Source organism: Tachyglossus aculeatus, chromosome 25 (assembly GCF_015852505.1).
Source record: "Tachyglossus aculeatus isolate mTacAcu1 chromosome 25, mTacAcu1.pri, whole genome shotgun sequence".
NCBI classification, from domain to species: Eukaryota; Metazoa; Chordata; class Mammalia; order Monotremata; family Tachyglossidae; genus Tachyglossus; species Tachyglossus aculeatus.
The window spans coordinates 25,262,110-25,288,567 of record NC_052090.1 but is presented as its reverse complement, the minus strand read 5'-3'; the positions used below and the strand labels follow the sequence as shown (position 1 = coordinate 25,288,567).

The 26,458-nt window shown below is 47.4% G+C and overlaps 1 protein-coding gene across 2 annotated transcripts in view; it reads left to right on the top strand.

Annotated features, from left to right (window-relative positions):
• Positions 1-26,359, top strand: part of UBE2W (ubiquitin conjugating enzyme E2 W) — a 39,983-nt gene extending 13,624 nt beyond the window's left edge. For both annotated transcript variants that reach the window (XM_038766772.1, XM_038766771.1), the window contains exons 2-6: positions 8,511-8,602; positions 10,495-10,597; positions 12,224-12,379; positions 20,694-20,769; positions 24,811-26,359. In XM_038766772.1, the coding sequence (XP_038622700.1) occupies positions 8,511-8,602; positions 10,495-10,597; positions 12,224-12,379; positions 20,694-20,769; positions 24,811-24,824 (441 nt within the window). In that variant the 3' untranslated portion in view covers positions 24,825-26,359. The remainder of the gene's footprint in view (positions 1-8,510; positions 8,603-10,494; positions 10,598-12,223; positions 12,380-20,693; positions 20,770-24,810) is intronic.
• The last annotated feature ends 99 nt before the right edge of the window (positions 26,360-26,458 follow it).

The window sequence follows — 26,458 nt, the reverse complement described above, 5'->3', positions numbered from 1 at the left end:
AATACTCGGTGTAGACAAATGAAGCCATCCCGTGGGTTTAGTTTTAAAGGAGATTTTCATCTTCGCGTCCCGTTCCGAGAACCGGAAGGTACGGAAGGGCGAGCGTGTAGTTAGGCCAAGGTCGCGGGCCGAAAATGAATCTTGGACAAAGCCCTGTCTCGCCGCGTCGATGCAGACTTGCCGAGGTCCATTTGGCCTATTTCTTTAATCCCATTTCCTTGCTGGGTTCAATTCCGAGGGGGAAAAAATAATACCTCACCGTTGGAAGATGATAGTCCACGGGCCGAGCGCTCCATGTTTAGGGTGGGAGTATTGGAAACCGTTCTCGAGGCTAGAGATGATCTTGAACCGTTTTAGTTCAGAAGTGATCTTCGGGATTAAAATGCCGCATTTTACTTATTTTTAGCCTCACTGCCTCGTTGGGCCAAGTGCTCGATGTTTAGGGTGGGATTATCGGAAACCGTTCTCGAGGCTAGAGATGATCTTAAACCGTCTTAGTTCAGAAGTGATCTTCGGGATTAAAGTGCCGCATTTTACTTATTTTTAGCCTCACCGCATCAGTCGTTTTAATAATAATAATAATGATAGCATTTATTAAACACTTACTGTGTGCAAAGCACCGTTCTAAGCGCTGGGGAGGTTACATATTCTATTTATTTTATTTTGTTAATATGTTTTGTTTTGTCGTCCGTCTCCCCCTTCTAGACTGTGAGCCCGCCGTTGGGTAGGGACCGTCTCTAGATGTTGTCGACATGGACTTCCCAAGCGCCTAGTCCAGTGCTCTGCACACAGTAAGCGCTCAATAAATACGATTGACTGAATGAATGAAAGGCGATCAGGTTGTCCCACGGGGGGGCTCCCAGTCTTCATCCCCATTTTCCAGATGAGGTCACTGAGGCCCAGAGAAGGGAAGTGACTTGTCCAAAGTCACCCAGCTGGCAGTCGGCAGAGCCGGGATTTGAACCCTTGACCTCGGACTCCAAAGCCCGGGCTGTTTCCACTGAGCCACGCTGCTTCTCTTTGTCAGCCGTGTGACTTTGGGCAGGTCACTTCACTTCTTGGTACCTCAGTTCCCTCATCTGTCAAATGGGGATGAAGACCGGAGCCCCAAGGGGGACACCCTGATCACCTTGTCTCTCCCCCAGCGCTTAGAACAGTGCTTGGCACATAGTAAGCGCTTAACAAATACCATCATTATTATATATAAATGTGTGGATCTATACATAGTTGTATGCATGTATTATGTACGAATCTATATATAGATATCCTTGGCTATCTATAGATCTATATCTACCTATATATACATATATATGTGTGCGTGTCTATGTATACATAGATGTATGTATGTATTATGTATCTATGTATGTATGTGTCTATATATAGATACATGTCCTTGGCTATCTATATAGATCTATATCTGTATCTATCTATCTATAATAATAATAAAAATAATGGCATTTGTTAATCATCTACTATGATGATGATGATGATGGCATTTATTAAGCGCTTACTATGTGCAAAGCACTGTTCTAAGCACTAGGGAGGTTGCAAGGTGATCAGGTTGTCCCACGCGGGGTGGTCACAATCCTCCTCCCCATTTTACAGGTGAGGTCACTGAGGCCCAGAGAAGTGAAGCGACTTGCCCAAAGTCACCCAGCTGACAAGTGGCGGAGCTTGGATTAGAACCCATGACCTCTGACCCCAAAGCCTGGGCTCTTTCCACAGAGCCACACTGCTTTTCTCTCTCTCTATATATATACATGCATACATATACACACGTGTGTGTATGCATATGCACACACACGTGTATATATGTGTGTTCGTATGTGTGTGTATATATATATACACACACAAAAACACATGCACACATATATACACTTGTGTATATATGTGTGTTTGTATTCATTCATTCATTCAGTTGTATTTATTGAGCGCTTACTGTGTGCAGAGCACTGTAGTAAGCGCTTGGGAAGTCCAAGTCGGCAACATCTAGAGATGGTCCCTACCCGACAGCAGGCTCACAGTCCAGAAGGGGGAAGACAGATGACAATTTGTATGTGTGTGTGTATATATGTATATATATGTGTGTGTGTGTGTATATATATGAGGGAACCGAGGCCCAGAGAAGTTATGACACATGTCACATATATGTGTGTGTGTATAGTGTGTGTACACATATATATGTGTGTGTGTAATATATATATGTGTGTGTTTGAGTGTGTGTTGTGTATATATATATTTTTTGAGCCCACTAAAGGGTGAGTGTGTTGCCAGCGTGGACGTTGGAAGTTTTCCAGAGCCGGCGGAGAGGATGTGAATTTTCCCGGTTCAGTTTGGCCGAGCGGCCGCCTGCCGAACCCAAAGTGCCAAGTCAGGGAGCCGACGGGGAGCCGGCCAAACTCGATGTTTTGGCCCGGCCGCCCGCCACCCGGTCAGGCCGTCCGTTGGCACGGAGATCTGGGGGGGGGGGGAAGGGCCCGGGGAGGACACCAGCCCTTAGTCGTTCTCCCTTCCCTGCTCTCCCCCTCAGTGGTACTTATTGGGCGCTTTCTGCGTGCGGAGCACCGTACTAGGAGCGTGGCCCCGACCCGCTCCCTTTCTCCACCGCCCCACACCCCTTACGGCCCCATCCCTCATTTGTATACGTCTGTTCCTGTCTTCTCCCCCTCTAGACTGTCGGCTGGTTGTGGGCAGGGAATGGGTCCGTCGACTGTTCCGTCGTCCTCTGCCAAGCGTTGAGTACAGTGCGCGCCTGGTAACTCCTCACCCTGGGCTTCAAGGCTGTCCATCCATCCCCTCACCCCCTCCTACCTCACCTCCCTTCTGTCCTTCTCCATCGCAGCCCGCACCCTCCGCTCCTCCGCTGCTAATCTCCTCCCCGTGCCTCATTGTCGCCCGTCCCGCCATCGCCCCCCGGCCCACGTCCTCCCCCGGGCCTGGAATGCCCCCAGTCCCTCTGCCCACCCGCCAAGCTCGCTCTCTTCCTCCCTTCAAGGCCCTACTGAGAGCTCCCCTCCTCCAGGAGGCCTTCCCACACTGAGCCCCTTCCTTCCTCTCCCCCTCGTCCCCCTCTCCATCCCCCCCATCTTACCTCCTTCCCTTCCCCACAGCACCTGTATATATGTATATATGTTTGTACATATCTATTACTCTATTTATTTTACTTGTACCTATCTATTCTATTTATTTTATTTTGTTAGTATGTTTGGTTTTGTTCTCTGTCTCCCCTTTTTAGACTGTGAGCCCACTATTGGGTAGGGACTGTCTCTGTATGTTGCCAATTTGTACTTCCCAAGTGTTTAGTACAGTGCTCTGCACACAGTAAGCGCTCAATAAATACGATTGATGATGATGATGATGTGAGCCCACTATTGGGTAGGGACTGTCTCTGTATGTTGCCAACTTGTACTTCCCAAGTGCTTAGTACAGTGCTCTGCACACAGTAAGCGCTCAATAAATTCAATTGATGATGATGATGATGGTAAACGCTCAATAAGTGTGGTCAAAAGGGTGAATGAATGAATGGCCATATCAAGCGTCCGGATCCTTTTCCCGCCGCCTCTGGGCGGATGATTCCCAAACCTCCACCTCCAGGCTTGATCTGTCTCCCTGTCTGCGGTCTCTCCCCTCCTCCTGCCTTCGGGACGTCGCTTCTTGGACGTCCTCCCGTCCCCTCAACCTTAACGGGGCCCCAACTGAACTCCTCGTCTTCCCCCCAAAGCCGTGTCCCTTTCCCGTCACTATCCCGCCACCCTTCCTGTGTCACCAGCCCGTGACCCCGGCGGCGTCCTTGACTCCCCTCTGCCTCTCCGTCAACCCCCGCACTCAGGCCATCGCTGCTGGACCGTGAGCCCGCTGTCGGGTAGGGACCGTCTCTCAGTGTTGCCGACTTGGCCTTCCCAAGCGCTTAGTCCAGTGCCGTGCACACAGCAGGCGCTCAATAAATACGATGGAATGAATCGCTAAGTCCCGTCAGCGCGATTTCCACGGCGTCGCTAAAATCCACCCGGGGACTTTTCCTCTCCCGCCTCTCCCCGCTCCAGTCCGGATTTCACTCTGCCGCCCGGATCTTTTTTCGGCAAAAACGTTGAGGCCGCGTCCCCCCGCTCCTCCAGACCCTCCATCAGTCGCCTGTCAATCAGTCAATCAATCAATCAATCGTCCACCCGGGGACTTTTCCTCTCCCTCCTCTCCCCGCTCCAGTCCGGATTTCACTCTGCCGCCCGGATCTTTTTTCTGCAAAAACGTTGAGGCCGCGTCTCCCCGCTCCTCCAGACCCTCCATCGGTCGCCCGTCCATCAATCAATCAATCAATCGTATTTATTGAGCGCTTACTATGTGCAGAGCACTGTACTAAGCGCTTGGGAAGTACAAGTCGGCAACACATAGAGACGGTCCCGTCCACCTCCTCATCCGACGGAAACCCGTCACCTTCGCCCGGGCTGGGCAGCGGACAGACTAGCTGAAAATTGGGACGTCCAGTACACAACCGGATTTGGCCCGCCTCATCGTATCCTTGTCCTCTGCCCGGCTTTCCGCTCTCCGTAAATCATTTACGCCCGCCGCTCTTCCCGGAGATGGGAAGCTTCTTGAGTTTCTCCTCCTTTCTCGACCGTGAGGCCGTCGCGGGCGGGGATCGGCTCTCTTTGTTGCCGAATCGCGCTTAGCGCGCGGTAAGCGCCCAGTAAATAGGATCGAAGGAAGGAAGGAACGTCTGCCTCCCCCTCTGGACTGTGAGCCCGTTGTGGGCGGGAATCAATCAATCAATCAGTCGTATTTATTGAGCGCTTACTGTGTGCTGAGCACTGGACTAAGCGCTTGGGAAGCACAAGTTGGCAACATCTAGAGACGGTCCCTACCCAACAGTGGGCTCACAGTCTAAAAGGGGGAGACGGAGAACAAAACCGAACATACTAACAAAATAAAATCAATAGAATAGATATGTACAAGTTAAATAAATAAATAGAGTAATAAATATGTACAAACATCTATATATATATATATACACACACAGTGTGTCCGTCTGTGCGTATAGCGTCCTCTCCCAAGCGCCTAGTCCAGTGCTAAGCGCTCAAGAAATTCGATTGAATAAATCAGTTGCCCCTAAATCTATCCTAGGTGGAAAAATCATCTTGAAAGGTGTTTGGGGGGCGGTATTTTTAGAAGTAAGAGTACGTGTGACTCCCAAGAATAATAAAAAGTGCGGTATTAAAGCACTTACTATCATCATCAATCGTATTTATTGAGCGCTTACTGTGTGCAGAGCACTGGACTAAGCGCTTGGGAAGTACAAATTGGCAACATATAGAGACAGTCCCTACTCAACAGTGGGCTCACAGGCTAAAAGGGGGAGACGGAGAACAAAAGCAAACGTACTAACAAAATAAAATAAATTGAATAGATATATAGAAGTAAAATAAATAAATAAATAGAGTAATAAATATGTACAAACATCTATCTATATATATATATATACAATGTGTCCGTCTGTGCGTATAGCGTCCTCTCCCAAGCGCCTAGTCCAGTGCTAAGCGCTCAAGAAATTCGATTGAATAAATCAGTTGCCCCTAAATCTATCCTAGGTGGAAAAATCGTCTTGAAAGGTGTTTGGGGGGCGGTATTTTTAGAAGTAAGAGTACGTGTGACTCCCAAGAATAATAAAAAGTGTGCTATTAAAGCACTTACTATCATCATCAATCGTATTTATTGAGCGCTTACTGTGTGCAGAGCACTGGACTAAGCGCTTGGGAAGCACAAGTTGGTAACATCTAGAGACGGTCCCTACCCAACAGTGGGCTCACAGTCTAAAAGGGGGAGACGGAGAACAAAACCGAACATACTAACAAAATAAAATAAATAGAATAGATATGTACAAGTAAAATAAATAAATAAATAGAGTAATAAATATGTACAAACATCTATCTATCTATCTATCTATATATATATATATACAATGTGTCTGTGCGTATAGCGTCCTCTCCCAAGCGCCTAGTCCAGTGCTAAGCGCTCAAGAAATTCGATTGAATAAACCAGTTGCCCCTAAATCTATCCTAGGCAGAAAAATCGTCTTGAAAGTTGTTTGGGGGGGCGGTATTTTTAGAAGTAAGAGTACGTGTGACTCCCAAGAATAATAAAAAATGCGGTATTAAAGCACTTACTATCATCGTCAATCGTATTTATTGAGCGCTTACTGTGTGCAGAGCACTGGACTAAGCGCTTGGGAAACACAAATTGGCAACATATAGAGACAGTCCCTACCCAACAGTGGGCTCACAGGCTAAAAGGGGGAGATGGAGAACAAAAGCAAACGTACTAACAAAATAAAATAAATTGAATAGATATATAGAAGTAAAATAAATAAATAAATAGAGTAATAAATATGTACAAACATCTATCTATATATATATATACAATGTGTCCGTCTGTGCGTATAGCGTCCCCTCCCAAGCGCCTAGTCCAGTGCTAAGCGCTCAAGAAATTCGATTGAATAAATCAGTTGCCCCTAAATCTATCCTAGGTGGAAAAATCATCTTGAAAGGTGTTTGGGGGGCGGTATTTTTAGAAGTAAGAGTACGTGTGACTCCCAAGAATAATAAAAAGTGTGCTATTAAAGCACTTACTATCATCATCAATCGTATTTATTGAGCGCTTACTGTGTGCAGAGCACTGGACTAAGCGCTTGGGAAGCACAAGTTGGTAACATCTAGAGACGGTCCCTACCCAACAGTGGGCTCACAGTCTAAAAGGGGGAGACGGAGAAGAAAACCAAACATACTAACAAAATAAAATAAATTGAATAGATATATAGAAGTAAAATAAATAAATAGAGTAATAAATATGTACAAACATAACCGTCTGTGCGTATAGCGTCCTCTCCCAAGTGCCTAGTCCAGTGCTAAGCTCTCAAGAAATTTGATTGAATAAATCAGTTGCCCCTAAATCTATCCTAGGTGGAAAAATCATCTTGAAAGGTGTTTGGGGGACAGTATTTTTAGAAGTAAGAATGCGTGTGACTCCTAAGAATAATAAAAAGTGTGGTATTAAAGCGCTTACTATGCGTCGAGGACCGTACTAACCGCTGTTTTGTTGTCCGTCCGTCCCCCCCAGACCGTGAGCCCGTTGTTGGGTAGGGACTGTCTCTATATGTTGCCAATTTGTACTTCCCAAGCGCTTAGTACAGAGCTCTGCACATAGTAAGCGCTCAATAAATACGATTGATGATGATGATGATGATTGTCGCTGTCTGGTGCCGAATTGTACTTTCCAAGCGCTCAGTACAGTGCTCTGCACACAGTAAGCACTCAATAAAGCAGCGTGGCTCAGTGGAAAGAGCCCGGGCTTTGGAGTCAGAGATCATAGGTTCAAGTCCCGGCTCCGCCAGTTGTCAGCGGGGTGACTTTGGGCAAGTCACTTCACTTCTCTGGGCCTCAGTTCCTTCATCTGGAAAATGGGGATTAAAACGGTGGGACAAGCTGATCACCTTGTAACCTCCCCAGCGCTTAGAACGGTGCTTTGCACATAGTAAGCGCTTAATAAATGCCATTATTATTATTATTATTATTAATAAATACGATGGATTGAATGAATCAGGTCCCACATGGGGCTCACAGTCTAAGTAGGAGGGAGAAGGCGGGGGTTGAACCTCCATTCTGCAGGTGAGGAAACTGAGGCCCAGAGGAGGGAAGCGACTTGTCCAAAGTCACACAGTGGCCGAGCTGCCTAGTACAGTGCTCTGCACACAGTAAGCGCTCAATAAATACCGTTGAATGAATGAATGGGACAAGAACCCTGGTCTCCCGACCCCCGGGCCCCCGCGCTTCCCGTTAGGCCGCCGCGTCTTCCCGGCCGCTCGTTAGAACCGCCCGGGGATCATTTCCAAGGTAAAAGCCGTCAGAGTAATCATAATGATCATTGTGAATTTTTTCAATCAATCAATCAATTGTATTTATTGAGCGCTCACTGTGTGCAGAGCACTGTACTAAGCGCTTGGGAAGTCCAAGTCGGCAGCATCTAGAGACAGTCCCTACCCAGCAGCGGGCTCACAGTCTAAAAGGGGGAGACGGAGAACAAAACCAAACATACTGACAAAATAAAATAAATAGAGTAGATAGGTACAAGTAAAATAAATAGAGTAATAAATATGTACAAACATATATACAGGTGCGTGGCAAGAACCGCGCTGAGCCCCGGGGGTAGCTAGAGAATAATCCGATCGCTACAGCCCCCGTCCCGCACGGGGTTCACAGCGTGGGGCGGGAGAGGAAAGAAATTCCCATTTTACAGGCGAGGAGACCGAGGTCCAGAGTCCAGAGTGACGGAGCCGGGATCGGGACCCCGGGCCACCCGACTCCCGGCCCGGTGGCCCCCCAAGTCGGGGCGGGAGGCCTCCTCGGCCCGAATGGCCTCAAAAACGCGGCTCTGTCCCGGGGAACGGCGGAAATGCAAGGTGGGACACCGCGGGCTGGGGACCGAGCGCCCTTCTGAACGTCACGACGGGCATTTCTTTCCAGAAACGGCTGCAGAAGGAACTTCTGGCTCTGCAAAACGACCCTCCGCCGGGGATGACTCTGAACGAAAAGAGCGTGCAGAATTCCATTACGCAGTAAGTGTTACCTTGGAAAACCTTCCTCTCGGGCGTCATATCCCGGGAGAGTTTGACCGCCGTCGGCCCCGGCGCGGTCTTTCATCCGATTATTCAGCCGGAACGGCTCGTCGCTTGTGGCTGTGGCGTTCATTAACAATAATAATGACGATGATGGCATTTGTGAAGCGCTTACTATGTGCCAAGCACTGTTCTGTGCGCTGGGGAGGTTACAAGGTGATCGGCTTGTCCCACGGGGGGCTCACAGTCTTCATCCCATTTTACACATGAGGGAACTGAGGCACAGAGAAGTGATTTGCTGACAATTGGCGGAGCCAGGATTTAATAATAATAATAATGATGGCATTTGTTAAGCACTTACTATGTGCCAAGCACTGTTCTGTGCGCTGGGGAGGTTACAAGGTGATCGGCTTGTCCCACGGGGGGCTCGCAGTCTTCATCCCATTTTACAGATGAGGGAACTGAGGCACAGAGAAGTTAAGTGATTTTCTGACAATTGGCGGAGCCTGGATTTAATAATAATAATAATGATGGCATTGGTTAAGCACTTACTATGTGCCAAGCACTGTTCTAAGCACTGGGGCGGTTACAAGGTGATCAGGTTGTCCCATGGGGGGCTCACAGTCTTCATCCCATTTTACTGATGAGGGAACTGAGGCCCAGAGAAGTGAAGTGATTTGCCCAAAGTCACACAGCTGACAATTGGCAGAGGAGCCAGGATTTAATAGTAATAAGAATAACGATGATGGCATTTGTGAAGTGCTTACTATGTGCCCAGCACTGTTCTAAGCGCTGGGGAAGGATACAAGGTGATCAGGTGGTCCCACGGGGCGCTCACAGTCTTCATCCCATTTTACTGATGAGGGAACTGAGGCACAGAGAAGTTAAGTGATTGCTGACAATTGGTGGAGCCAGGATTTAATAATAATAATAATGATGGCATTTGTTAAGCACTTACTATGTGCAAAGCACTGTTCTAAGCGCTGGGGAGGTTACAAGGTGATCGGGTTGTCCCACAGGGTGCTCACAGTCTTCATCTCATTTTACTGATGAGGGAACTGAGGCCCAGAGAAGTGAAGTGATTTGTCCAAAGTCACACAGCTGACAATTGGCAGAGGAGCTGGGATTTAATAGTAATAATAATAATGATGATGGCATTTGTTAAGCACTTACTATGTGCCAAGCACTGTTCTAAGCGCTGGGGAGGTTACAAGGTGATCAGCTTGTCCCACGGGGGGCTCACAGTCTTCATCCCATTTTACTGATGAGGGAACTGAGGCACAGAGAAGTTAAGTGATTTGTTGACAATTGGCGGAGCCGGGATTTAATAATAATAATAATAATGATGGCATTGTTAAGCACTTACTATGTGCCAAGCACTGTTCTAAGCGCTGGGGAGGTTACAAGGTGATCAGGTTGTCCCACGGGGGGCTCACAGTCTTCATCCCATGATGAGGGAACTGAGGCACAGAGAAGTTAAGTGATTTGCCCAAAGTCACACAGCTGACAATTGGCAGAGGAGCTTACTGTGTGCCGGGCACTGTACTGAGCGCTTGGGAAGTCCAAGTTGGCAACATATAGAGACGGTCCCTACCCAACAGTGGGCTCACAGTCTAAAAGGGGACTCCATCCCGCCTGGGGCTCACGGTCTTCATCCCCATTTCCCAGATGAGGGAACGGAGGCCCGGAGAGGTGAAGTGACCGGCCCAGGGGACGAGCGGCGGGGCCGGGATTAGAACCCGGGTCCTCCGGGCTCTTCCCGCCAAACCACGCGTGGAAAGCGGGAAGGAGGGGTACGTGGGTCCGTCCCCTTCCCTGGCCGTCCCCGGGACGGAGGCGGCGGCGGCGGTTTGTTCCCCGGCCCCTCCGACCGGCCTCCTCTCGCCTCGCAGGTGGATCGTGGACATGGACGGCGCGCCCGGCACCTTGTACGAAGGGGAGAAGTTTCAGCTCCTATTTAAGTTCAGCAGCCGCTATCCGTTCGACTCTCCTCAGGTAACGGCCGCCTCCCGGCCCGGGGCCCCCGGCACGGTCGCTTCCCGGGAAGGGGCCGGAGCGGCTTCCCGGGCCGGCCGGACGGCAGGCATCCCGAGAGGCCGGCGGTCAGTCCATCCCAAATGCCGTCCCTCGTCGTATCCAAATCTCCCCACCTTTGAAGCCTTACTGAAGGCCCGTCTCCTCCCTGAAGCCTTCCCTGACTGCGCCCTCCTTTCCCCTTCTCCCGCTCCCTTCCGCGTCACCCCGACTAGCTCCCCTTCTCCGTCCCCCGCTCCCAGCCCCGCACCGCTTCCGTCCATCTCCATCATTTACCGATTTCTGTTCACCTCCGTCTCCCCCGCTAGACTGTCGGCTCGCCGCGGGCCGGGAACGTGTCTATTTATTGTAATATTGACCTCTCCCAAGTGCTCAGTTCAGTAAGCGCTCGATAAATACCACTGAATTCCCCCTTCTAGACCGTGAGCCCACTGTCGGGTAGGGACCGTCTCTATATGTTGCCAACTTGGACTTCCCAAGCGCTCAGTACAGTGCTCTGCACACAGTAAGCGCTCAATAAATACGATTGATTGAATGATTGATTAAAGAGCCTGGGGACGGGGCAGGGGGGTGACAGACATAATAATAATGACGGCATTTATGCCGACTCTATCACATGTCCCCTTCTAGAGTGTGAGCCCACTGTTGGGTAGGGACTGTCTCTATATATTGTCCACTTGGACTTCCCAAGCGCTTAGTACAGTGCTCTGCACGCCGTAAGCGCTCGATAAATACGATTGATTGATTGATGTCTGCCGTGTGACCTTGGGCGAGTCACTCAACTTCTCGGAGCCTCAGTGACCTCCTCTGTAAAATGGGGATGAAGACTGGGAGCCCCACATGGGACAACCCTGATCACCTTGCATCCCCCCACCCCCAGCGCTTAGAACAGTGCTTGGCCCATAGTAAGCGCTTAACAAATGCCATCATTTTTATTTCTTTATTAAGCGCTTACTATGGGCCAAGCACTGTTCTAAGCGCTGGGGGGGATACAAGGTGATCAGGTTGTCCCCGGGGGGGGCTCACAGATTTAATCCCCATTTGACAGATGAGGGAACTGAGGCCCAGAGAAGTGGGCAAGTCAGACATCAATCCAGATAAAGGACAGATTTGGAGCAAAGCGGTGTGGGGCCCGGATGGCATTTATGCCGACTCCATCGCATGTCCCCCTTTTAGACTGTGAGCCCACTGTTGCGTAGGGACCGTCCCTATATGTCGCCGACTTGGACTTCCCAAGCGCTTAGTACAGTGCTCTGCACCCAGTAAGCGCTCAATAAATACGATTGATTGATTGCTCTGCACACAGCACTCAATAAATGCGATTGATTGATTGATTGGGGCCGAGAGGGGGGATAAATCCAAGGAACGAGTCAGGATTCATTCATTCATTCATTCACTCAATCGCATTTACTGAGCGCTTACTGGGTGCAGAGCACTGGACTAAGCGCTTGGGCAGTCCAAGTCGGTGACATCTAGAGACGGTCCCTACCCGTGACGCGGGAGGGAGCGGGAAGAGGGGAAAGGAGGGAAGGCGCCTCGGAGAAGCCGGGCCGGGTCTCGCTCACGGCGTTCCTCGTCCTCCCGCAGGTTATGTTCACCGGCGACAATATCCCGGTCCACCCTCACGTGTACAGCAACGGCCATATCTGTTTATCCATTCTGACGGAGGACTGGTCCCCGGCCCTGTCGGTCCAGTCCGTCTGCCTTAGCATCATCAGCATGCTGTCCAGCTGCAAAGAAAAGGTAGGAGGGGCCGCGCCCGCCCCTCTCCCCCCACTCCCCGCCGCGTCCCCCATCACCCGCGCCTCGGCCGAGCTCCGTCCGCCTCGGGGCCGGAGCGCCGTGGCCCCCGAGACGACGCCCGCTGGCTCTTTGGCAGCTTAGAGGGCGAGGTGGGGGCTGATCGGTCCTTCAGCCGGTGCTTTGCACGTAGTAAGCGCTTAAGAAACGCCGTCATCACCATATCGTATCACCTGTATATATACGTCATCATCAATCGTATTTATTGAGCGCTTACTGTGTGCGGAGCACTGGACTAAGCGCGTATATCTGTACATATTTATTACTCTATTTAAACGCCGTCATTATCATATCAATATGTCATCATCAGTCGTATTTATTGAGCGCTTACTGTGTGCAGAGCACTGTACTAAGCGCGTATATCTTTGTACATATTTATTACTCTATTTAAACCCCATCATTATCATTTATCACTTGTATATATATGTCATCATCAATCGTATTTATTGAGCGCTTACTGTGTGCAGAGCACTGTACGAAGCGCGTATATCCGTTTGTACGTATTTATTACTCTATTTAAACGCCGTCATTATCATATCATATCACCTGTATGTATGTCATCATCATTATCATATATCACCTGTATATATGTCATCATCAATCGTATTTATTGAGCGCTTACTGTGTGCAGAGCACTGTACTAAGCGCGTATATCCGTTTGTACATATTTATTACTCTATTTAAACACCGTCATTATCATATCATATCACCTGTATGTATGTCATCATCAATCGTATTTATTGAGCGCTTACTGTGTGCAGAGCACTGTACGAAGCGCGTATATCCGTTTGTACATATTTATTACTCTATTTAAACGCCGTCATTATCATATCATATCACCTGTATGTATGTCATCATCATTATCATATATCACCTGTATATATGTCATCATCAATCGTATTTATTGAGCGCTTACTGTGTGCAGAGCACTGTACTAAGCACGTATATATGTTTGTACATATTTGTTACTCTATTTAAACACCGTCATTATCATATCATATCACCTGTATATATACGTCATCATCAATCGTATTTATTGAGCACTTACTGTGTGCAGAGCACTGTACTAAGCGCGTATATCTGTTTGTACATATTTATTACTCTATTCAAACGCCGTCATTATCATATCATATCACCTGTATGTATGTCATCATCAATCGTATTTATTGAGCACTTACTGTGTGCAGAGCACTGTACGAAGCGCGTATATCCGTTTGTACATATTTATTACTCTATTTAAATGCCGTCATTATCATATCGTATCACCTGTATATATATGTCATCATCAATCGTATTTATTGAGCGCTTACTGTGTGCAGAGCACTGTACTAAGCGCGTATATCTTTGTACATATTTATTACTCTATTTAAACGCCGTCATTATCATATCATATCACCTGTATGTATGTCATCATCAATCGTATTTATTGAGCGCTTACTGTGTGCAGAACACTGTACTAAGCGCGTATATCTGTTTGTACATATTTATTACTCTATTTAAACGCTGTCATTATCATATATCACCTGTATGTATGTCATCATCAGTCGTATTTATTGAGCACTTACTGTGTGCAGAGCACTACTAAGCGCGTATATCTGTTTGTACATATTTATTACTCTATTTAAACGCCGTCATTATCATATCATATCACCTGTATGTATGTCATCATCAGTCGTATTGAGCGCTTACTGTGTGCAGAGCACTGTACGAAGCACGTATATATGTTTGTACATATTTATTACTCTATTTAAACACCGTCATTATCATATCATATCACCTGTATGTATGTCATCATCAGTCGTATTTATTGAGCGCTTACTGTGTGCAGAGCACTGTACGAAGCGCGTATATCCGTTTGTACATATTTATTACTCTATTTAAACGCCGTCATCATCATATCATATCACCTGTATATATACGTCATCATCAATCGTATTTATTGAGCGCTTACTGTGTGCAGAGCACTGTACGAAGCACGTATATATGTTTGTACATATTTATTACTCTATTTAAACACCGTCATTATCATATCATATCACCTGTATATATATGTCATCATCAATCGTATTGAGCGCTTACTGTGTGCAGAGCACTGTACTAAGCGCGTATATCTTTGTACATATTTATTACTCAATTTAAACGCCGTCATTATCATATCATATCACCTGTATGTATGTCATCATCAATCGTATTTATTGAGCGCTTCCTGTGTGCAGAGCACTGTACTAAACACGTATATCTGTACATATTTATTACTCTATTTAAACGCCGTCATTATCATATCACCTGTATATATGTCATCATCAATCGTATTTATTGAGCGCTTACTGTGTGCAGAGCACTGTACGAAGCGCGTATATCTGTTTGTACGTATTTATTACTCTATTTAAACGCCGTCATTATCATATCATATCACCTGTATGTATGTCATCATCAATCGTATTGAGCGCTTACTGTGTGCAGAGCACTGTACGAAGCGCGTATATCTGTTTGTACATATTTATTACTCTATTTAAATGCCGTCATTATCATATCATATCACCTGTATGTATGTCATCCTCAATCATATTTATTGAGCGCTTACTGTGTGCAGAGCACTGTACTAAGCACGTATATATGTTTGTACATATTTGTTACTCTATTTAAACACCGGCATTATCATATCATATCACCTGTATATATACGTCATCATCAATCGTATTTATTGAGCACTTACTGTGTGCAGAGCACTGTACTAAGCGCGTATATCTGTTTGTACATATTTATTACTCTATTTAAACACCGTCATTATCATATCATATCACCTGTATGTATGTCATCATCAGTCGTATTGAGCGCTTACTGTGTGCAGAGCACTGTACTAAGCGCGTATATCTGTTTGTACATATTTATTACTCTATTTAAACGCCGTCATTATCATATCATATCACCTGTATGTATGTCATCATCAATCGTATTTATTGAGCGCTTACTGTGTGCAGAGCACTGTACGAAGCGCGTATATCCGTTTGTACATATTTATTACTCTATTTAAACGCCGTCATTATCATATCGTATCACCTGTATATATATGTCATCATCAATCGTATTTATTGAGCGCTTACTGTGTGCAGAGCACTGTACGAAGCGCGTATATCTGTTTGTACATATTTATTACCCTATTTAAACGCCGTCATTATCATATCATATCACCTGTATATATACGTCATCATCAATCGTATTTATTGAGCGCTTACTGTGTGCGGAGCACTGTACGAAGCGCGTATATCCGTTTGTACATATTTATTACTCTATTTAAACGCCGTCATTATCATATCATATCACCTGTATGTATGTCATCATCAATCGTATTTATTGAGCGCTTACTGTGTGCAGAGCACTGTACGAAGCGCGTATATCTGTTTGTACATATTTATTACTCTATTTAAACGCCATCATTATCATATATCACCTGTATATATGTCATCATCAGTCGTATTTATTGAGCACTTATTGTGTGCCGAGCACTGTACTAAGCGCGTATATATGTTTGTACATATTTATTACTCGATTTATTTATTTATTTAAACGCCATGATTATCATATATCACCTGTATATATGTCATCATCAATCGTATTTATTGAGCACTTACTGTGTGCCGAGCACTGTACTAAGCGCGTATATATGTTTGTACATATTTATTACTCGATTTATTTATTTAAACGCCGTCATTATCATATCATATCACCTGTATATATATCTCATCATCAATCGTATTTATTGAGCGCTTACTGTGTGCAGAGCACTGTACTAAGCGCGTATATATGTTTGTACACATTTATTACTCTATTTGTTTATTTAAACGCCATCATTATCCTATATCACCTGTATATATGTCATCATCAATCGTATTTATTGAGCGCTTACTGTGTGCAGAGTACTGTACTAAGCGCGTATATATGTTTGTACATATTTATTACTCTATTTATTTATTTATTTATTTAAACGCCATGATTATCATGTATCACCTGTATATATGTCATCATCAATTGTATTTATTGAGCACTTACTGTGTGCAGAGCACTGTACTAAGCGCGTATATATGTTTGTACATATTTATTACTCTATTTATTTATTTTACCTGTACATATCTATTCTATTTCTTTTATTTTGTTAGTATGTTTGGTTTTGTTCTCCGTCTCCCCCTTCTAGACTGTGAGCCCACTGTTGGGTAGGGACCATCTCTCTATGTTGCCAACTTGGACTTCCCAAGCGCTTAGTCCAGTGCTCTGCACACAGTAAGCGCTCAATAAATACGATTGATGATATGTATATATGTTTGTACATATGTATCACTCTATTTTACCTGTGCATATCTATTCTATTTATTTTATTTTGTTAGTATGTTTGGTTTTGTTCTCCGTCTCCCCCTTTTAGACTGTGAGCCCGCTGTTGGGTAGGGACTGTCTCTCTATGTTGCCAACTTGGACTTCCCAAGCACTTAGTCCAGTGCTTTGCACACAGTAAGCGCTCAATAAATACGATTGATTGATTGATTGATTGATCATTATTATTATTGAGCGCTTACCGCGTGCAGAGCGCTTGGGAAAGCACACTCCAGCAATGAAGGGGGTCGGTCCCAGCCCGCAACGAGCTCACAGTCTGGGCGGCAAAACAAGTAAACGGGCATTGGTTAAAAAAAAAATAAAATAAAATGACTGGTAGATACACCCGAGTGGGAGACAATCAATCAATCAATCAATCAGTCGTATTTATCGAGCGCTTACTGTGTGCAGAACACTGTACTAAGCGCTTGGGAAGTCCAAGTTGGCAACATCTAGAGACGGTCCCCACCCAACAGCGGGCTCACAGTCTAGAAGGGGGAGACAGAGAACAAAACCAAACATACTAACAAAATAAAATCAGTAGAATAGATATGTACAAGTAAAATTAAAATATAGAGTAATCAATCCATCGTATTTATTGAGCGCTTACTGTGTGCAGAGCACTGGACTAAGCGCTTGGGAAGTACAAGTTGGCAACATATAGAGACGGTCCCTACCCAACAGCGGGCTCACAGTCTAAAAGGGGGAGACGGAGAACAAAACCAAACATACTAACAAAATAAATAGAATAGATATGTACAAGTAAAATAAATAGAGTAATAAATATGTACAAACATCTATACAGGTGCTGTGGGGAAGGGAAGGAGGTAAGATGGGGGGATGGAGGGGGGACGAGGGGGAGAGGACAAAACGAAAGAGGTAGACAGGCATCAGCAGCATCGGAATGGTTCAGTAGGATTATAGAGCTATACAAGTCACGAGTAAAATAAATAGAATAATAAATACGCACAAATAGAGACAGGTGCCGTGGGGCGGGGAACGGGGGGCTCCGTGTGGGAAGGCCTCCTGGAGGAGGTGAGCTCTCAGTAGGGATTTGAAGGGAGGAAGAGAGCTAGCTTGGAGGATGTGAGGAGGGAGGGAATTCCGGGCCCGGGGGAGAACGGGGGCCGGGGGTCGATGGCGGGAAAGGGGAGAACGAGGCCTAACGGTGAGGAGATTAGCAGCGGCAGAGGAGCAGAGGGTGCGGGCTGGGATGGAGAAGGAGAGAAGGGAGGTGACATAGGAGAAGCAGCGTGGCTCAGTGGGAAAAGTGGGAAAGAGCCCGGGCTTTGGAGTCAGAGGTCATGGGTTCAAATCCCAGCTCTGCCACTTGTCAGCTGTGTGACTTTGGGCAAGTCACTTAACTTCTCTGTGCCTCAGTTCCCTCATCTGGAAAATGGGGATTGACTGTGAGCCCCCCATGGGACAACCTGATCTCCTTGTAACCTCCCCAGCGCTTAGAACAGTGCTTTGCACATAGTAAGCGCTTAATAAATGCCATCATTATTATTATTATTATTATTTCAAGCAAGGAAAGGCGAAAGGCGGGCGCTGGGCCGGCCGTGTGGCCCCTTCTTTCCCCCCTCGGTGACCTGCCTCCGTTCCCCGCTAGCCTCTGCGCGCCGGGTAATTCCGGACCGTCTCATCCTTAACCGCTTTCTGCACTCCATTTCTGGAATAACCGGTCTAATGGGTGCGGACGATTTCATTTCAAAGAACGTTTAAGTTCTGCGCTCGTTTGTGTGGGGAGCTGTGTGGTGGTATGCCTGCCCCTAGTCCCCCTCTCTCTCCTTTCTCTCCTCTTCCCTCTCCCTTTCTGCTCTCTTTCCTCCTCTCTCTTCTCTCTTCCCTCTCATCTCTCCCCTATTCTCTCTCCTCTCCCTTCTCTCTTCTCTCCCTCTCTTCTCTCCTTTCTTCCTCTCTTCTCTCTCTCCCCTCTTCTCTCTCCTTTTTCTCTTTTCTTTCCCTTCTTTCCTCTCTCCTTCTCTCTTCTCTCCTTTTCTTCTCCCCTTTTCTCTCTCCCCTCTCTCCTCTCTCCCCTCTCTTCCCTCTCATCTCTCCCCCATTCTCTCTCCTCTCTCCCTTCTCTCTTCTCTCCTTTCTCCCTCTTTTCTCTCTCCCCTCATCTCTCCCCCTACTTTCTTCTTTTTCTCTTTTCTCTCCCTTCTCTCTTCTCTCTCTTCTCTCTCTCTTCTTTTCTCTCCCCTCTCCTCTCTCCCCTCTCCTCTCTTCCCTCTCATATCTCCCCTATTCTCTCTCCTCTCTCCCTTCTCTCCTTTCTCCCTCTCTTCTCTCTCTCCCCTCTCCTCTCTCCTTTTTCTCTTTTTTCTACCTTCTCTCCTCTCTCTTCTCTCTCTTTTCTTTCTCCCCACTCTTCTCTTCCCTATTTTCTCTCCTCTTTCGCTTCTCTTCTGTCTTCCCTATTCTCTCTCCTCTCTCCTCTCCTTTTCCTTTCTCCCTCTTCTTTCTCTCTCCCCTCTTTTCTCTCTCCCCTCTCACCTCTTCTCTCTCCTTTTTCTCTTTTCACTCCCTTCTCTCTTCTCTCCTCTCTCCCTATCTCTTCTCTCTTCTTTTCTCTCTCCCCTCTCTTCTCTTTCCCCTGTTCTCTCTCCTTTTTCTCCCTTCTTTCCTCTCTCTCTTTTCCCCCCAACTCCCCTCTCCCCTCTTTTCTCTTCTCCCGTCTCTTCTCTTTCCCCTGTTCTCTCTCCTTTTCTCCCTTCTTTCCTCTCTCTCTTTTCCCCCTCACTCCCTTCTCTCCTCTCTCCCCTCTTCTCTCTCCCCTTTCCCCCCCTTCTCTCCTCTCTCCCCTCTCCTCTCTCCCCTCTTTCTCCCTTCTCTCTCCCCTTTTGGGAGTCAGAGGTCATGGATTCTAATCCCGCTCTGCCACTTGTCAGCTGTGTGACTTTGGGCAAGTCATTTAGCTTCTCTGGGCCTCAGTTCCCTCATCTGGAAAATGGGAATGGAGACTGTGAGCCCCACATGGGACAACCCCATCACCTTGTATGCCCCCAGCGCTTAGAACAGTGCTTGGCAAACAGTAAGTGCTTAACAAATATCGTCATTATTATTCGACCCTCTCTCTTCCTTCTCCCTTCTCTTCTTTCTCCCCTCTTCTCTCTCCTCTCTCTCCTCTCTCTCCTTTCTCTCTCTCTCCCTTTCCCCCCTCACTCACCTCTTCTTCCCTCTCTTCTTTCTCCTCTTCTCTCCCCTTTTCTCTCTCCACTCTCCACTTTCCCCCTCCCCTTCTCTCCTCTCTCCCCTCTCTTATCTCTCCCTTCCTCTCTCCTTTTTCTCCCTTCTCTCCTTTCTCTCTCTCCCCTTTTCTCCCTCTTCCCTCTCACTTAACAAATACCATCATTATTATTCTACCCTCTCTCTTCCTTCTCCCCTCTCTTCTTTCTCCCTTCTTCCCTCTCCTTTCTCTCTCCTCTCTCTATCCCTTCCCCCCTCACTCACCTCTTCTTCCCTCTCTTCTTTCTCCTCTTCTCTCTCCCCACTCTCCACTTTCCCCCTCCCCTTCTCTCCTCTCTCTTATCTTTCCCTCTCTCTCCTTTTTCTCCCTTCTCTCCTCTCTCTCTCTCTTCTTTTCTCCCTCTTCCCTCCCCTCTTCTCCCCTCTCTTCTTTCTCCCCTCTCCTTTATTTCCCTTCTCTCTTCTCTCTCCCTTTTCCCCCCTTCTCTCCCCTTCTCTCCTCTCTCAAGATTTCCAACCCTCGCACTGCTTCGGAAACTACCGTGAGTTTACTCGCATCACCCGGGCCGTCCTCGTACGAGTTCCTTTATTCCCTTTTTAAATGATGAGCTGTAGCCGACTGGGGGAAAGCCCCATGGAAGTCCACCTCTAATTTTATCCCCCCCCCCCCGCCGCCCTTTTCTTTTTCTTGGGGTTTCAGAGACGGCCACCGGATAATTCTTTTTATGTACGAACGTGTAACAAGAATCCAAAGAAAACAAAATGGTGGTATCACGGTGAGTACTCGATCCGGAGGGAGACCTTGGCAGGGGTTCAGAGCGACGTCTTCCAAGCTCCTCCACCTACACGCGCTCGGAGCTGAGATGAGAAGGACGCTGTTTAGGCGAGGCCGACTTAATTCCACGGTGCAGGGAAAGATTAGTCTCCGAGCCGTCGCCCTAAGATTCGTTTTCCGTGCGGGAGTCGGACCTCGACTGCAGAAAGCAGCCAAAAAAAATCATCGATTGAGTTGTTTAAATAGCGGGAGATAGCTCTAGGCGTATTTCAGTCCAGCGGGTAGCAGAAATCAGTGCCCGATAAACTCCCGTTTCAGTCGGCGTTGGTTCGGAGGACTGGGTGGAACTGATGACGAGACTGATGATGGTATTTAAGAGCAGTAATGACGATGGGGTCTGTTAAGCGCTTACTATGTGCCGGGCGCCGTCCTAAGCGCCGGGGTGGATCCGAGCTAACCGGCTTTTTAGGGGCTGTACTAAGCGCCGGGGTGGAGCCAAGCAAACGGAGTTGGACGCAGTCCGGGGCCCACGGGGGGGGGGCTCCGTGTCTCCGTCCCCATTTTCCAGATGAGGGAACTGAGGCCCGGAGAAGTGAAGCGGCTCGCCCAAGGTCACGCGGCGGGGAACCCGGGACCTCCCGCCTCCCGGGCCAGGCCGCCCCGCTTCTCCGTGAAACGCGGGCACACGAAATCACCCGCAGACGGATTTTTTTTTCCCGCCCATCCCTCCCGCTTCCGTTTTGAGCCGTAGACACTGTGAGCCCACTGTCGGGTAGGGACCGTCTCTCGATGTTGCCAACCTCTACTTCCCAAGCGCTTAGCACAGTGCTCTGCACACAGTAAGCGCTCAGTAAATACGATTGATTGATTGACAGCTGCTCGGCAGTCACCGGAGCCGCTCGCGTCCCCGAAACAACCGGCCCCGGCTCGCGAGCGCCTGGTCCGCAGAAGGGCTCGTTGGGAGGACGAAGCCCGGCAGCTGCTAGAAAGTAATAATAATAATAACGATGGCGTTTGTTAAGCACTTACTATGTGCAAAGCGCTGTTCTAAGCGCTGGGGAGAATAATAATAATATTATTCTTATAATAATATATTATTAATACAATATATTATTATATTATACATAATATATTAGAATAATATATTATTAATAGTATATAATATTATACATAATATATTATTAATAAAAATATTATTGTATTACATATAATATATTATAACAATATATTATTAATAGTATGTGATATTATATATGATATCACATCATATATAATATATAATAATATATTATTGATAGTATATGATATTAAATATAATATATTATGAATATATTATCACTAATATACAGTATTATATAGTTGTTATATGTAATTATATGATATATAATTACGTATGATTATAATATGTTATATATGATATGCTGTTATTGTTATAATATATTATATTAATATTATTATTATTGAGCACTTAGTACAGTGCTCTGCACACAGTAAGCGCTCAATAAATGCGATTGAATGAATGAATGAATCAGAATAAATAGAAGTAGAGCTCGATGCACATCATCGTCATCTTTGTACTTCCCAAGCGCTTAGTCCCGTGCTCCGCACACAGTAAGCGCTCCGTAAATGCGATTGAATGAGTGAATGAATGAATCAGAATAAATAGAAGTAAAGCTCGATGCACATCATCGTCATCTTTGTACTTCCCAAGCGCTTAGTACAGTGCTCTGCACACAGTAAGCACTCAATAAATGCGATTGAATGAATGAATCAGAATAAATAGAAGTAAAGCTCGATGCACATCATCGTCATCTTTGTACTTCCCAAGCGCTTAGTCCAGTGCTCCGCACACAGTAAGCGCTCAATAAATACGACTGAATGAATGAATGAATCAGAATAAATAGAAGTAAAGCTCGGTGCACATCATCGTCATCTTTGTACTTCCCAAGCGCTTAGTCCCGTGCTCCGCACACAGTAAGCGCTCAATAAATGCGATTGAATGAATGAATCAGAATAAATAGAGGTAAAGCTCGATGCACATCATCGTCACCTTTGTACTTCCCAAGCGCTTAGTCCAGTGCTCCGCACACAGTAAGCGCTCAATAAATGCGATTGAATGAATGAATCAGAATAAATAGAAGTAAAGCTCGATGCACATCATCGTCACCTTTGTACTTCCCAAGCGCTTAGTCCCGTGCTCCGCACACAGTAAGCGCTCAATAAATACGACTGAATGAATGAATGAATCAGAATAAATAGAAGTAAAGCTCGGTGCACATCATCGTCACCTTTGTACTTCCCAAGCGCTTAGTCCAGTGCTCCGCACACAGTAAGCGCTCCATAAATACGATTGAATGAATGAATAAATGAATCAGAATAAATAGAAGTAAAGCTCGATGCACATCATCGTCATCTTTGTACTTCCCAAGCGCTTAGTCCCGTGCTCCGCACACAGTAAGCGCTCCATAAATACGATTGAATGAGTGAATGAATGAATCAGAATAAATAGAAGTAAAGCTCGATGCACATCATCGTCATCTTTGTACTTCCCAAGCGCTTAGTCCAGTGCTCCGCACACAGTAAGCGCTCAATAAATGCGATTGAATGAATGAATCAGAATAAATAGAAGTAAAGCTCGATGCACATCATCGTCATCTTTGTACTTCCCAAGCGCTTAGTCCCGTGCTCCGCACACAGTAAGCGCTCAATAAATGCGATTGAATGAATGAATCAGAATAAATAGAGGTAAAGCTCGATGCACATCATCGTCATCTTTGTATTTCCCAAGCGCTTAGTCCAGTGCTCCGCACACAGTAAGCGCTCAATAAATACGACTGAATGAATGAATGAATCAGAATAAATAGAAGTAAAGCTCGGTGCACATCATCGTCACCTTTGTACTTCCCAAGCGCTTAGTCCAGTGCTACGCACACAGTAAGCGCTCAATAAATGCGATTGAATGAATGAATCAGAATAAATAGAAGTAAAGCTCGATGCACATCATCGTCATCTTTGTACTTCCCAAGCGCTTAGTCCCGTGCTCCGCACACAGTAAGCGCTCAATAAATGCGATTGAATGAATGAATCAGAATAAATAGAGGTAAAGCTCGATGCACATCATCATCACCTTTGTACTTCCCAAGCGCTTAGTCCAGTGCTCCGCACGCAGTAAGCGCTCAATAAATACGACTGAATGAATGAATGAATCAGAATAAATAGAAGTAAAGCTCGGTGCACATCATCGTCACCTTTGTACTTCCCAAGTGCTTAGTCCAGTGCTCCGCACACAGTAAGCGCTCAATAAATGCGATTGAATGAATGAATCAGAATAAATAGAAGTAAAGCTCGATGCACATCATCGTCATCTTTGTACTTCCCAAGCGCTTAGTCCCGTGCTCCGCACACAGTAAGCGCTCAATAAATGCGATTGAATGAATGAATCAGAATAAATAGAAGTAAAGCTCGATGCACATCATCGTCATCTTTGTACTTCCCAAGCGCTTAGTCCAGTGCTCCGCACACAGTAAGCGCTCAATAAATGCGATTGAATGAATGAATCAGAATAAATAGAGGTAAAGCTCGATGCACATCATCGTCACCTTTGTACTTCCCAAGCGCTTAGTCCAGTGCTCCGCACGCAGTAAGCGCTCAATAAATACGACTGAATGAATGAACGGACCGTCAGTCGGTCGCGGCGGAGCGCTTAGCGTGTGCAGGGCGGTGGACTAAGCGCTCGAGAAAGTCCGGCAGAACGATAAAGGGACACGACGAGCTGACGGCCCCGACGGGGAGACGGACGGTAATAGAAATCAATAAAATTAGAGATGGACGGGGACGCGAGCGGCGTGGGGCCGGGACGGGGCCGGGGGGGGATGAAGAAAGGGAGCGGGAGAAGAGGAAAGGAGGGGGAAATCGGGAACGGCGGCCGGGAGAAGAGGAGAGGAAAATCGGGAAAGGCGTCCGGGAGGAGCCGGGCCTCGGCTAGGGTGTGGGGAGGTGGTCATCACCGTTTTTTCCTTCCCTTTCCCTTTTGTCTTCCAAGACGACACTTGTTGACGGCAGCGTCCGGGTCGGTCGTGCCCCTCCTAGCAGCCGAGAGCCCCTCCGAGAAAACGAGCACTTTTTGATCATTCAGTCTCTGAACTTGAACCTTTGACTGGAAGTGACCCGTAGGCAATGAAGACTCCTTCCTCTTAGCGCATTCCGACTCGCGTGCGTCCCGGGCGCGACGTCGCCGGCCCCGGCCCGGCCGGCCGGCGTGACCGCGGCCCCCCCCGGGGAGGCGGGGAACGCGGCGGGACGATGCCCTTTTTTTAATTCTTATTTTTTTAAGCTTTTTGGAGAAAAGAGAAAACAAAAAAAGCCAACCTCCGGGTCCTCGCGTATCGTGCAATAACAGCCGGTCCCTCGGTGGGGGGACGACGTCCGGGTGGGATTCCCGCGAGGAAGGGGAGGCCGGCGGGCAATCCTTCGCCCCCCGACCGTCCAAAAAGTTCCCTTTGGACTCTCCTTCCCGGCGGCCTCGACGACCCCGCGGATCGGAAGGACCGTGCTACCAGAGAGACGGTTGCGTATTTATTGAACCGCCTGTCTGCCGCCGTCTCGGCGGGGAAGGCTCTCTCCCCCTCCCTCCCTCTCTCCCGTTTCGTTCTGTCATTTTTCCGAGTGGCCTCGGCGGAGAGGCACGGCATCCCACCCCCGCGGCGGAGATAAAACGCCTTTATCGGACGTGGTTCATCCCTGAGGTCCCGGAGGATCGAGGTCGGGCCTCGGGAGCGGGGCTCTTCCCGACTCGGTTTTCCCGACGACTCCCAGGAGCCGCCGGCTCGCCTTCTCCCGTTTCCCGGCGGAGGGGAGACGCGGAGAAAGCTTTGTCGCACACTGTTTTCTTTACCTGTAAGCGTCACCTCGCCTTTGGATCCCGTTCTAGGACAAAAAACTAAAAAGCGGAGGCTTAGTTTGGCAGGAAAAAAAAAAGGCGCGGACGTTTTTCTTTCATTGAAAATCTCAAGTCCCCAGGATAAGATGGGGTACAGGTCCTTTGCGGATTTTTTTTTGCGGTTTCTCCCGATTGGGATCGTTTGTTTGTTGTTTTTTTCTTCCCTCGGGTCGCAATTCGGTGCCGGTTTTTCCCACGCCGCGGCCGACCGGGCGGAAAGCTAGGCTCGTTCTCGCCGCCGGCTCACGTCCACGAGATTGCCACCGGGTCGAGGGCGTTTTTTTAGACCGCCTTCTCCCGTACGCAAAGATCAGTTTCTATCCACCGCCGTTTTTCCCGATGCCTTATCGTCGCACCCCCGAGGGGATAAAGAAGACACAAGCAGCGGACGAGGAAACGCCTCCGTGGCGGGAAGAGGCGAGCGCTCCGGTTGGCCGAAAGCTGGGGCGCGGGTACCCGAAGTCCTTTTGTTTATTATTATTATTATTATTATTTAAGTCTCCCGACGGAAAGCGGCGCGTTGCGTAGCTCCGTCCGCAGGGTTGTTGGTCGAGAGCGACGTTTTGGGTGGAAGCGATGAATTGGGGCGGGAGACACGCGGTCGCGGGGCTTTCTCGCGCCACCGGGCCAGTCCGGTTGTTCAGCCCGGCGGGCGAGCGGCGTTGCCGGGAATCGGTCCGGTCGGAGAGACGGATGAGACGGCTCCGTCCCGTAAGCGGGTGTGACGGGGCCCCGTCCGGCCCGGGCCTCC